The sequence below is a fragment of the Sciurus carolinensis genome, chromosome 11, assembly GCF_902686445.1.
Source record: "Sciurus carolinensis chromosome 11, mSciCar1.2, whole genome shotgun sequence".
Taxonomy (NCBI): Eukaryota; Metazoa; Chordata; class Mammalia; order Rodentia; family Sciuridae; genus Sciurus; species Sciurus carolinensis.
Genome location: NC_062223.1, coordinates 43,729,312 through 43,742,479, shown reverse-complemented (window position 1 = coordinate 43,742,479; position 13,168 = coordinate 43,729,312). Strand labels below are relative to the sequence as shown.

The window sequence follows — 13,168 nt, the reverse complement described above, 5'->3', positions numbered from 1 at the left end:
GTAACCCAGCTGGCCTGAGACCAGCTTTGTATTGCTGAGCTGTTTTGTTTTTAAGCAGTGAATCTGTTGGCTTAGAATATTCGAAACTCTTAAAAACTAATGGGCAGGCTGGGAAGGATACTTTTGAATGTCTATGTGGTATTTTTATGGACAACCTTTAATGGAAAGCTGAAGAGTCACTTCGTGGTGGTTTTTCTAGAAATAGCAGCCTCTGGAGAAAGCTCACTTACTGGCCGTGAGGTAGTGCTAAATCTCTTCTTGCGCTCTGCGGCCACAGCACTTGGCCTGCGACGACAGTAGGCTTTGGTTGGAGGCTCTGTCCCACATAAGCCATCAAGAGTCTCAGGCCTGTTGTGATGCTAGGAAGGCGCCTGACTGGGTTCTAGTGCCTACTTGGCTGTGGGAAGGTGGCACTGCCGGCACCCCATGATTCCAAAGAAGCATTGAGTCTCGAGTCGAGGATGAGAGGAGGTGGGCGCTTCCCGCTGACCTGTGCCCGTGCCCCGCAGAACTCTCCCAACGATCTCCAGATGCTCTCTGATGCGCCTGCTCATCACCTCTTCTGCCTTCTGCCTCCTGTGCCCCCGACCCAGAATGCCCTTCCTGAAGTGCTTGCCGTTGTCCAGGTACAGAGGTTTAGGGAGCATCGGGACATCGGTGTGGGAGGGGAAGCCGCTGACTGCTGACCTTGAGCCAAGTGATTGGGTCTGATGAGGCAGGTGATTGGGTGTTGACGTTCAGCCTCTGGAGCTGGCTGACTTCACTGCCTTCCTCAGGTGTGCCTTGAGGGGGAGATTTCTCGTCAGTCCATTTTGAATAGCCTGTCTCGAGGCAAGAAGGCTTCCGGAGACCTGATTCCATGGACAGTGTCAGAACAGGTAAAGGGCTGTCCCTCACACATCTGAGCAAAGCTGGTCGTGTTGGAAGGTGTTTGTGTTGCTAAGTTACTGCTCTGTGTCTCTTACATAGTTCCAAGATCCAGACTTCGGTGGCCTTTCCGGTGGAAGGGTTGTTCGTATTGCTGTTCACCCGGATTATCAAGGGGTAATATGTCCGTCCATATGCCTCGAACCTGTTGTGCTGTTAGTGTTGGTCACGTTGCTGGCAACTCTTTAGGGCAGATGTACTTGGTTACTTGAATAAGCTGGTTAAAAAGTGAAGTTCCAGGCACTTCTCTGCTCTGGAGAGTTTAGCCAGTGTGTGGGGGGCCCAGTGGACAGGATGAGGGGATACGCTTCCTCTTGAGAATGGGGGACTTGAACCAGATTGACTTTCTGTAATTATCCTCTGTCACTTGAAAAGCTCCACTGAGCAATTAGTTGTAGAAACTTCCCCATCCGTGGCCTAGAAACTGTCCTTCTTTGGGGCTTACTAATCTGGAAACCAAACAGGACAGACAGCTGTCCTTGACCTCAAGTGGCAAATGGACTGTTCTTGATGGGCTAGACGTCTGTAAGAATTGGGGGGTGATGCTTTTTTCCATCTTGAGTTTTAGCTTTAACCACACTGAGGGATTTCCTTAGTACCCTTTGCCCAGTGCAGTTGACCAGGAGTGAAGGCTCTGGAAGCAACATGGGGAGTAGAAATGGCTTCGACTAAGAACATCTCTTCGCTTTGCCCATTTGCTCATAGATGGGCTATGGCAGCCGAGCTTTGCAGCTGCTGCAGATGTACTACGAAGGCAGGTTCCCTTGCCTGGAGGAAAAGGTCCTCGAGACATCCCAAGAAATCCACACTGTAAGCAGTGAGGTGAGTGTGTTTGGGCAAGACCCCTGTGCTGGGCATGGGAGGGTAGTTCCTTGGGACTTGAGGGGCACCATTGAGAACTGTCTAGAGGTCTAGGCGCTTTCCCTTTTAGGGAGGTGACTATTTCTCCAACCTAGTGCTTGAGTGGAGATACTGAGATCAGTACTACTAGTATCACCTGGAAATTTGTTAAAAATGCGAATTTGTAGCTGGATACAGTGGTGCATACCTGTAATCCCAGGGACTGGGGAGGTTGAGGTAGGAGGATGACAAAGTCAAGGCTAACCTCAGCAACTTGGTGATACCTTGTTTCAAAATTAATAAAAAAAAAAAAAAAAAAAGGGAGGTGCCGTGGTGATCTAGCGTAGCGGTAGAGCACCCCTGTGTTCTGTAGGGGGTATTGTGGTCCGCACCCAGATGTGCTGAATTGGACTCCAGTGTTGGCTCCCTGTGCTTGCCAGTGACTGATGCATGTCAGTTTGAGAAGCCCTGCTCTGCAGCTTTCTCCTTGTTAGCACTGACCCTGAAAGTTCGTCAGTCCTTGCTAAGGATGATGGCAGTTTTCCACATGTACTCACTGGTCTTCACAGTGTGCCTATGTGGGAGCTAGGAAAGGGACTTTGTTTAATGTCAGGTATAGACATTGTCATTTTCCAAGATCCCAGAGCTGTCAGATGACAGAACCTGAACTTGAAGCTGGATATTCAGAACCCTACCTCTGTGGATTGGTGACTTTATTAGATGTTGCTAAATCGGCCCCTTTCCCACCTTTCTTGACTCGGCAGTGTGATTCTACGCATGCCCAGGTGTTTGGGATACCTGGGAATGATCACGTGACTCATTGAAATTGTTTGAGAACTACAGGGACAAACCAAGAAATATCTCCTGGTTTTGCTGTGTGATGTGTGTGGGGTGCTTTTAAGAATGTCACTAATGCCCTTTTCCTCTGGGTGGATGGTGTCCTCTGCCTGCCTCTCCCTAGGCTGTCAGCTTGTTGGAAGAGGTCGTCACTCCCCGGAAGGACCTGCCTCCCTTACTCCTCAAACTGAATGAGAGGCCTGCCGAGCGCCTGGATTACCTGGGTGTTTCCTATGGCCTGACCCCTAGGCTCCTCAAGTGAGTGCCTGGCCTGTTTTCCTGGTATCACCCCCTTGACATTGAAAGACTTCTATGGACCACATGCCCCATGCAGCCAGTGTCTGTGTCTGCCAACTCCCTGTTCCTCCTGGCCCTTGTCAGAAGGTACACATGATGATCTGTTTTCCTTTCTGCAGGTTCTGGAAACGAGCTGGGTTTGTTCCTGTCTATTTGAGACAGACCCCGGTGAGTGAGGCTTGGGCAGAGCCTGGGTTGGGTATGTGATCACCATTGGCAGCAGGTCTCTCCTTGCACAGAGCCCTGGTGCCTACCTCTGTGCCCTGAGCATGTGTTCCTGTGCCTCTGCAGAGGGTTTCTTTTTTTTTTTCCTTTTTGGGGTGTTGGGGATTGAACCCAGGGCTTTGTGCTTACAGGGCAAGAACTCTACCAACTGAACTACACCCCTAGCCCAGGGATAGTGTTTTGAGGGCACTGAAGGAGCCTCCTTGCGAGGCCATGTGATCACATATACATGGGGTATGCCTAGCACATGTAAACTTCATGCTTCCTGATAAAACAGCAGAGGGTACCCATGGACTTGTTCATCAGATTGTAGGATCCTGTAGACTGGGGGCGGGGGCCTGAATTTTAGGAGTGCAGTTGAGCAGACTTGTATTACAGGTTGATATGTGAAGGAGAGATTAAAATGTGTGGCTGTGGCAGAGCTGCTGGGTTATCAAGGGAAGGTGTGAGGATTAGGAACTTCCAGTTCACTTAAAAATGTATTAGCACCTGCAGAGAATCATTTTAAAAAGATAACCTTGAAGCTTATTTTGTAATGGGTGTAAATGGCAGAAAGCTGAACACAAGCTCTCTTCAGAGAGTGGTTATGTGCTGTGAGATCTAGCACAATGAGGCACCAGGCGGAGGGACAGCACTGCATCCTGAACCCTCGCCACTTGACCATGGGGGTCCAGAGCTGAAGGAAGCAGTTGGGGCTGGAGGTGAAGTTTGGAAGGTTAGCAGCATAGTCATACTAGAATATTCTCCATGAGATCAGGGATTCTTGGGTCCGTTTTGTTCACTAGTGGGTTTCCAGCACTTAGAGTAGCATCTGCTGTATGGTATGTGGTCAGAGAATGGATGTATATTGTCGAAGCTACTGGAAGTAGAAGCGGGTGAGGCCTTGGGCTTAATGTGTAGAAGGATGAGCAGAGAGACACAGCCTGGGAGACCGAGAAGGAGCAGCCTTGTTAGAAATCGAGAGTAAGAAGTGTTTCTAGGAGGGAGCCTGGTTGCTGTTCTGATAGTAAGAGGACAGAGAATGAGTGGGTTTACCAACGCTGGTGATGTGAATGGGGTGAAGCTTGCCATCTGATTGGACACAGTGGAGGGTAAGGACACAGAACACCAGTGGACGTCCTTTCCGATGTGAAAGGGAGCAAAGAAACAAAACGGCCGGAGGGAGGCAGGTGGCAGGGAGGGTTTGTCAGGTGGGAGAGTCTCGAAGCATGCCTGTGTCCTGCAGAGTTGGTGCCCACAGCGGCCCAGGTGGAGGAGGTGGGACTAGGACACGGGCAGATGGGCAGCCACCTCATCCCCACAACAGGAGGGCAGGCTGAGTGTGTGGGTACAGAGGTGCGAGGCTGCATTTGGGAGGGTGGATTCTTGGATTGCTTGCTTCCCCGGGAGGGGAGCAGCTGAGGGAGTGCAGGAAGTGATTTGGAGCAGGCAGAACTGGTATCCAAGCTTCATGTAGAGTGTCCACTTGATGGTTCAAGGTGGACCTGATGAAGACTGTTGGGTATCCAGCCACTTGTGAGGGGTGTGGACCAGCGCAGGTGTGGGCTGTGTCCTCCTAAGTGTGCCTGGTCCAGCCTGGGTGGATTTGGCGTTGAGGGTGGTGAGCTTCGGTGCAACCTGCCCACGGCCTTGTGCTGCTCGCTTGTGACTTGGTGCTGGTGTCTCGTTCCCTGAGTGCTCTTCAGTGGGACGCCACTAGGTATTTTTTGTGCTATGGGAATTGGTTATATAGTAAAAAAAACTTAAAAACCTGTGGTCGCACCATCACTGTTAGCCTGAGCTCCATGCCAGCTGCCAGCTTGGGACTGGGTTTGACCTTGGATTCTGCTTCTAAGGCACCAAAGCCACATTGACTGGATCAGGCTGTTTATGCTCTCGTGGTCCTGAGTTCAGAACCTCCCTGAAAGGAGCAAGTGGCTCGCTTCCCTGGCACCTTTCGGGAGTTGTGTGCAGAGTGATTTTTAAAAGCCTGGGTGTGAACTAGGCGCCATGAGGAACGAGGGCAAGGCCTGCTGTGGAGGGTCTCTGCTGACTGCAGGAGGAGGGCCCAGAGCGCCAAGCCTTCTCAGTGTGCTTGCCCGCTACCACCAGTGGACCCTTCAGACAAGGGGTTCCCGGTGCCAAGTAGGAATGTGTGTCTCCAGAATGACCTGACCGGGGAACACTCGTGCATCATGCTGAAGACTCTGACCGACGAGGACGAGGCAGACCAGGGAGCCTGGCTCTCGGCCTTTTGGAAAGGTGAACGCCCACCGGTGGAGTGGGGAGGGTGCAGTGGGGTGATGGCCGGGATGCCTGCAGCCCACTGACTCCGCCCGACTGCGTCCCGCAGATTTCCGAAGGCGGTTCCTGGCCTTGTTGTCCTACCAGTTCGGCACCTTCTCTCCTTCCCTGGCTCTGAACATCATTCAGAACAGGAACGTGGGGAAGCCAGCCCAACCGGGTGAGCTGGGTGGGATGGTGGAGAAGGGAGCGGGTGGGCGTGTGTCCCAGGACAGGTGCTCACCTGGGGCTGCGGGCCTGGTTCCCACCCACCCCCTCCTGCACCCCAGACTCCTGCCATGTCCAGGCTGTGCCCTAGGCACACTGTCACACATGCCATCTTCCGCTTCGTGACTGAGCTCTGGGAATGTGACTAGACGGGAGCATTGTCAGAAGTTCGGACAGCAGCTAGCTGTGGGGCCTGATTTAAGTCTTGGAATCTAGGGGACTCCCTCAGATCCTCATTTGTGACATTGTGCTTAGGGTGTGTGGCCAACCTGTGGAGGTACTTTTATGCACATCAGTTCTGTTTGAATAGTTACAATATGAATATTTTAAAACTATTCACAGGATTGTTAACATTAACAGCTGTTATATCTAGGTGCATATTTATGTGTGTATACACATGTAACGTGTCTGTATTTTTTTTTTTTTTTTTTTTTTTCCAATTGCATTTTGATGGAAAAATCTGAGTCCCTTTGGCTGGGCAGGGCATGCGTACTCCGTGAAGCTGGATCCTGAGGAGCAGTGGCAGTGGGAGAAGGGTGGTGTCATGTCCCTTTGACCCTAGGGCACAGGGGCCTTTCCTTAGTCCTTTGTGTTGGTGCGGGCACTCTGAAGTCACACGCCAGCTGTTCCTCTGCCTGGCATGGAGCTGCCCCCTCCTTTGGGAGGAGGGTCAGTGCATGGTCAGCCCAGGTTGTGTTGGGTCAGGGGCCAGGTACCCCTCGGTGGGCTCCTGGAGCCCTGGCCTCTGACTTTGGTCACATCTGCAGCCCTAGGCCGGGGGGAGCTGGAGGCGCTCTTCCTCCCCTACGACCTGAAGCGACTAGAGATGTATTCACGGAACATGGTTGACTATCACCTCATCATGGACCTGATACCAGCCATCTCCCGCTTGTATTTCCTGAACCAGCTGGGGGACCTGGCCCTGTCTGCTGCCCAGTCGGTAGGTTACTGGTGCTCGTGTGCGGGCAGAGCAAGGAAGGCTAGGGGGGTGTTTGTGTGCTGGGCGTCGGGTTGGGCCCGTCGACGTAGTCTGATGGAGCCGGTGGGTGCGTCACGGCCTGTCCTACAGGTCTAGGGTCGAACCCAGTTGTGCGTAGTCAGTGGTCAGCTGCACTTTGGGTCCATGTTCTTTCCACCCCACCACATTGCTTTGATGCCCAGTTGTGCCCTACCAGCACCAGGAAGCCTCAGACCCGGTGCAGTCGTGAAGTAGGGGTTTGTCAGGATGATTAAAAGGAGATTGGGGATTCCAGGGGGAGTGTTTCTTGAGGGTTTCAGCAACGGGATGAAAGAGATGCCAGAGTAAACGGTAGGGGCCGGGGCTTCTGAGATAGGTTTGGTTGAAAAGAGGATAACCGGTTCTCGGGACCTTTTAATGGGCCAGGGCCTGTCCTGGAAGCAACTCCAGCTGGTTTTCATCTCCTAGGCTCTTCTCTTGGGGATTGGCCTGCAGCATAAGTCTGTGGACCAGCTGGAAAAAGAGATCGAGCTGCCTTCAGGCCAGTTAATGGGCCTTTTCAACCGGATCATCCGCAAAGTGGTGAAGGTAACCTCGACCTGAGAAGGGTTTGGGCTCTACAGTAATGGAACAAACCTGCTCCCTGCTCTGCGTCTGAATGGCTGGTAACGGGTGGCTGTATTTACTGCAGATCTACGCATGCATGCACGCAAAGACATTTGGGACATTGGCTGAATCTGTATAAAGTTCTGGGTTCTCTCCTGAGGGTCCAGCATGGGGAATTTGAGCTCTCCATCGTGTATTTGTTCTGACTGCGCCTGAACTCTCTAGAGCACGGCTCTGCGTCTTGGAGATAGACCTTTTAAGACACTCAGTGCTTTGGTGATGAGGGACCGAGTCCTTGCTGCTGCTGCCTCACCTTCTCCATGTTGTGTTTTGTAGCTGTTTAATGAGGTGCAGGAAAAGGCCATTGAGGATCAGATGGTGGCGGTGAAGGACGTGGTCATGGAGCCCACGATAAAGACCCTGAGTGACGACCTGGTATGTCCTTGCTCGGGGCTTCAGAGTCAGAGTTTGTTCTCCTCAGCGTCCCACAATCACAGGCCACGTCTTCCTATCCCCTGAAGAGTCCCTGCACTCTAAGCCCAGTGGTGCTCTACAGGTCTGAGCCCATGTGTCGTTGCACCTGGGCTTAGGATGGTGCCTCCTACTGTGTGCGTGGAAGCACAGGAACCCAGCCTCTGTTGGTGGGACCGTTCTGTCCTTTGGGTACTCTTTAGTGTTCTGTACACATAGGTCTCTTGGAATCCTAAGGGCGCCTGTAATGCTAAACCGAGAAGGGATGTGTTCTTGTCCTTGTGCCACTCTGCCCTCCCTTGGCCTGCTCCCGTGGTTTGTTCATCCCTTGACTGACCTGCCGTCTGGGTCCTTGGCCACAGGATGAAGCAGCAAAGGAATTCCAGGAGAAACACAAGAAAGAAGTGGGGAAGCTGAAGAACATGGACCTCTCCCAGTAAGGCCCCTCTTGCTTGTGGGAAGGGAAGGGTCAGCCTCGGGGCACTGGGTCCTTCTGTAGGTTTCCCCTCAGCCACGGTGCAGGTGCCCTGGGAACTGTTCAGGAAACTGGTTTTGGGAGTGCTAACAGCTCGAACCCTGCTTGACTGTGGAATTTTGGAGGATCTGGTCTTCCGGGTCGCTTCAAGTTGCACTCCCTAGATCCCTGGGGCTCCGTGTCACGCCTAGGAGGCCCTTCCGGGAAAGGGATGCTGAGCAGATGAGCACCCGCTTTTAATGGTCATGTCTGTGTATTTGACTCTTCATGTGAATTTATTTGAAGAAAGGGTTTTATTGTCCCAAATCAAAACTCCCTGCTCGATAGCCCTCTGCCGGCGTCCTCTGGAGCTCTGTCTTCGGTGTCATCTCTCCCTCTACACCTGAAGGTTGATGGATTTGACAGTCCTGCACATCAGGACTGATACCTCTAGAATTAATGGCCTGTGAGCCTTTGTGCCACGTTGTCTGTGACCGGATCATTAGTGATGGGGCTGGCGTGAGGTGGAGGTGGCCAGGATTCCCGGGTCAGCGTACTGAGTGTAGTTTCTGCCCTCACCTTTGCCATATCCATATTCCATGTGCCAGGACTATTGGATCCAAAAGGGGTAGGTCAGCAGGGGTGGGGCAGAGCCCTGGGCAGACACCTGCGGGTAGCAACTAGGAACAGGGTTGCAGGGACTGGTGGCACTTAATGAGAGTCTCGTGAGAAGCCAGCAGGCTGCCCTCCGTGTAGGGTTGTTCTCCCACTGGCGCCTGCTGGCAGCCCTTGCCAGCCCGGTTGCTACGACACTTCTGTCCCGTGGAGCGAAGCTGCACATCTCAGCCCAGCCGCGTGCCTGTCCCCTTCTCTCTGATCTTCAAACCTTAACGCGGCTCATCGGGCTTTCACGGCAGGAGCTGTCTGAGACTGTCGCCCCTGACCTCTTTTCTTTTAAGCAGTCCTCTCCTCTCTGGGTTTTGACATTTCCCCTCTTTGTAGGTACGTGATCCGAGGGGACGATGAAGAGTGGAATGAAATTTTGAACAAAGCTGGGCAGAATGCTTCCATCGTCAGCCTAAAAAGGTGAGGGCTGGAAGTCCCACCCACACCTGACCCCTGACAGGAGCCTGGCGTGAATGCTTTGAGAAGTCATGGCTTGACCTTCCTGCTGAGAGTCTGCTGGGCCACCTTTGCAAGAGCTGTCTCTAGCCTGTGTCTCTTCACTCCCTGTGTACACTGGGGATGGAACTGCTGCTGGCCTTCAGCGCCACTGCCTCAGAACAGCGGCTCGAGGGCTGTTTTATTACCATCGTTGCTGTAACGATTCAGTAACAAAGTCTGTGTGTGGCTCACTTCCCAGGAAGCACCCAGCTAGTGAGGTCCAGAGCCAGAGTTGGGACCAGGTGTGTCCATTGCAAAACCCGAGCTTTAGCTGCCGCCCGTTCTTCCTCTAAACTAGCAGTTCTCAAAATTTGGGTCTTAGAGTTCCTTTTTATCTTTAAGTGAAAACCTTTGCTTATGTGGGTCATATTGGCTGCTGCTTCCCATGCTAAGAATTAAAAACTGAGAAATTTAAAAAATGTTGATTTGAAATTAACAGTAGACTCATTATAGGTTTTTGTTTTTTGTCTTTTTGTGCTGGGATCGAACCCAGGACCTTGCACATGCTAGGCAAGTGTTCTACCACTGAGCTATACTCCCAACCCTCATTGTGGTTTCTTGCTTTGAAAAATAATTTTTTTCTTTCACCAAAATCTGTGAAGCCAGTTGGGGCCTAACAGTGACACCTAACAGCGATGCTGTTCCATCTCAGGTTTAGCATCTGGCGTAGTAGAGAGCTGCTTTTGCATTTACTCTGTTGGGCTCTCGTGTCTCCTGCCCTCTGCCAACAACATTTGTGTGAGCATGAAACAAAAAAGGCAAATGATGTTCTTATGAAAATAGTTCTGAGCTCTAGACTTTCCCAGTGGTCCCTAGTTGCTCTTGAAAACCTTCACTCCAGGGTTCATCTGCCAAGTGCATGTTTACCATGGATAGCATGCATGCTTGACCTGGAACCTTCTTCCAAGTTTCCCTTAGGAATAGCATGAGGCTGCCTCTGCTCTCGCCAGATGAGACTGGAACTGCTGGTTTGGGGTCAGTGGGGAGGGTGAATTCCTTTTTTTTCCCCCCTCCCCCTCATCACTAGAGATTTAACCCAGGGGCACTTCACTGTTAAGCTACATTCCTGACCTTTTTTTGTATTTTGTTTTGAGATAGGGCCTTGCTGAGTTGCTTAGGACCTCACTAAGTTGCTGAGGCTGGCCTTGAACTTGGGATTTTCCCCAAGTTCTCAGCCTCCCAAACCACTGGGATTACAGGTGTGCACCACCATACCCAGCAAGGGTGAATTCTTGGCATTGCCAAGGTTACCGATGGTGTTTTCTTTGAGAGTTTGTATTTGGGGGCTAGGGGTAGAGCTTGGTGGTAGAGCACTTGCCAGTGTGCATGAGTCTCTGGGTTCAGTTCCTAGCACTGCAAAAAGAAAAAGTCAGAAGCATTTTGAAAGGGGAACCATGGACTTCATGTAGTGTTAATGGTATCTGAACTGAACTGCTTACTGTCCTCAGAGGGAGTATTTATTCCCAGGGCCAAATGCCAGGAGAGGAACTTCCGCCTCCTTCCCTGGAGGGCAGCTGTTGGCTGAGGGATCCTGTGCTGTTTTAAGTGAGACATCCAGGGGCCAGTTGCAAGGTGGAGCCCAGCAGTTCCTTTTTATTTTTCTTAAGTAGAAGAAAACCCAGAGTAACAGCACATCAGAAATGATGGCAGGTTTTCCTTGGAGACTCGTACTTTGTGTTAAGAACTGTCTTTGGGATCATGGGGATGATCTGTCTGGTTTCCATGGTAACCCGAATGGCAGGAGGGAGTCTCCTTTGTGGCACCTTAGGTGTTTCTTGAGGTGAGGGCTTGGAGAGGAGGCGAGGCACCCCGAAGAAAACCTCGAGTTCTGGTGTTAAGATGCAGACTGAGGCTCAGTTGGGGCAGGCGCTGGGATATGGTGGCATATCCTGGGCCCCCGGCACAATACCTGCCTCCCCAGGGGATAGCAGAGAACGTTTTGCCTGACTGGGTGTTCCTGTGTCAAGTTGCAGATGGCAGAGACCATTTTTTTAGACAAAGCAAAGCAGACTAAGGTGTTTCAGATCTGTGCTATTTCATTGTTTCTCTCTATTTCTGGTGTGTTTTTTCCTCCAGTGACAAGAAAAGGAAGTTGGAAACCAAACAGGAACCTAAACAGAACAAGAAGTTGAAGAAAAACAGAGATATAAAGAACAAAAAAGATATGAAACTGAAGCGGAAGAAATAGTGAAGAAAAACGTGGGTTTCAGTGGCCTCCTGTGAGGAGGTGCCCCGACTTCCTGGCCATCTCTGGGTGGCAGCCGGGACGATCAGAAATCAGAGGCCCAGCAAACGCACAGGTTGGCTGTGAGTCAGTCTGTGGGCCTGACTGAAGGCCAAGTGACTCCCAAATGGTTCTGCTTCAAGCTTGGTGGCTGGGCCACCTCCAGCATCACCAGAGGTGTCTCTCCCAGCCTCATTCCTGGGCCCTCCTTTCCCATAGGTTTGGATCTCACTGTGGCCAGCTTCTTAGTCTGGTTTCCCATGTGTGAGAAAGCCATGCTGCTGTCCCTTCCCAGGCCCTTAAGTACGAACTTTCTGGTGATGCTCAGGAGGATGCTGACTGCTGGGTTTCATCTTGGACTTGTCCCAGTGCCCTGAGGCTTGGAAAAATGGACTCTAGTGCACCCAATGGGGTGTGGCTGGTCGCTGTTGTGTGCACTAGAGTTTGTGAATGCCATATTCTACTCCTGGTCCAGGCCTGCTGCCCTCAGTGTCTCAGAAAAGCCTGAGCCCTTAATTTAAGTAGGATGTGATGTCTAATTCTCAATACCATCATTTGGGAAAAATGTTGGGAAAGGCCCTTTTGCTAGCAGGGTGAGGGGAGGAGGGAGAGAGAATCTATTTTTTAATAAATAACATCCTGGCAAGACTATACCTGTGAGTACTTCTGAAATCCATGTCTCTGAAATTGCTTGTTGCCCTGTTTCATCTGGTGCATCCTGGCTGCTGGGTAGAATTTGGAGGGTTTGGTATCAAGGCCAAGGGTAGTAGGCAGCATGCTAGAGCTCCCAGCCCTGGAGCCTGTGGGAGAATTTGGCAGGTACAGAAAATGGTAGTGTGGGGCAGGAGTCGGCTAGATGCGCCTCCTTTGCTTCCTAGCTCCTGTTAGGTTTTCTGGCCCATCCTGTTTGGGGACGAAATTATCTGGTGTATTCACACATTCCCTGATGTACGTCTGGTTTACATGGTAATCTGAGTGGTGGAAGTTAGTTGTCTAGGCCGAGTCCAAACTTCCTTGCTCAGCTCTGGACATGACCTGGGCTGGGAGAAGTCTAATGGAAGGATGGTGGCTGGCCATAAGGATGCTAAATTCAGGACCCCTGAGACGACTCCTGGTGGGAGAAGTGCAAGGTTCTGTGCCTGTCCTTAGGACTGCTGTGGCCTCTCTGGGACAGTCCAGGGCCTGGGTGAGGGGGCCTTTGCTTCCCGGATCTGCTGTTTCCTGCTGCAGACCTTGTGTTGGGCCTTTAGGAAGGTCTGCTCAGAGGAGCCAGGAAGATGCTTCATCCGTTTTCTCAGGTAGGTGCCCGAGCCTGCCTGCCTTAGAGTGACCCCAAAGCAGTGTTACCAAGCACATCATCTGCCAGGTGAGGAGGCCCTTGTTTAGTGTCTCCAGCTCCACAGCCTGTCAGCTGGCTCTGCTCTGGGTGCACAGTGAGAGAGGCTCTGAGCCAGGTGCTCATAAATGCTGCCCTGACCCTCATGGAGACCTTGGGCACTGAAGGTTCAAGTGTTCACACCAAAACTCGTGTAGCAGTTTTAATCCCCATTGTGAGGTGCGGAAGAGGTGGTATTGTAAGAGCAGGTTCAGTCCGGAGGGCTCTGCCAGGTGAAGGGATTAATCTACTCATGGATAAAGGGGTTATCTCAAGAGTGGGTCTGTTACAAAAGCCAGC

General features: G+C 51.7%; 1 protein-coding gene across 3 annotated transcripts in view; it reads left to right on the top strand.

Annotated features, from left to right (window-relative positions):
- The window catches only part of Nat10 (N-acetyltransferase 10), a 38,494-nt gene extending 26,356 nt beyond the window's left edge, over positions 1-12,138 (top strand). For all 3 annotated transcript variants that reach the window (XM_047519108.1, XM_047519109.1, XM_047519110.1), the window contains 14 exons: positions 510-626; positions 777-878; positions 970-1,044; positions 1,633-1,749; positions 2,729-2,862; positions 3,021-3,069; positions 5,271-5,367; positions 5,459-5,569; positions 6,384-6,556; positions 7,043-7,162; positions 7,517-7,615; positions 8,014-8,087; positions 9,108-9,191; positions 11,346-12,138. In XM_047519108.1, the coding sequence (XP_047375064.1) occupies positions 510-626; positions 777-878; positions 970-1,044; positions 1,633-1,749; positions 2,729-2,862; positions 3,021-3,069; positions 5,271-5,367; positions 5,459-5,569; positions 6,384-6,556; positions 7,043-7,162; positions 7,517-7,615; positions 8,014-8,087; positions 9,108-9,191; positions 11,346-11,457 (1,464 nt within the window). In that variant the 3' untranslated portion in view covers positions 11,458-12,138. The remainder of the gene's footprint in view (positions 1-509; positions 627-776; positions 879-969; positions 1,045-1,632; positions 1,750-2,728; positions 2,863-3,020; positions 3,070-5,270; positions 5,368-5,458; positions 5,570-6,383; positions 6,557-7,042; positions 7,163-7,516; positions 7,616-8,013; positions 8,088-9,107; positions 9,192-11,345) is intronic.
- The last annotated feature ends 1,030 nt before the right edge of the window (positions 12,139-13,168 follow it).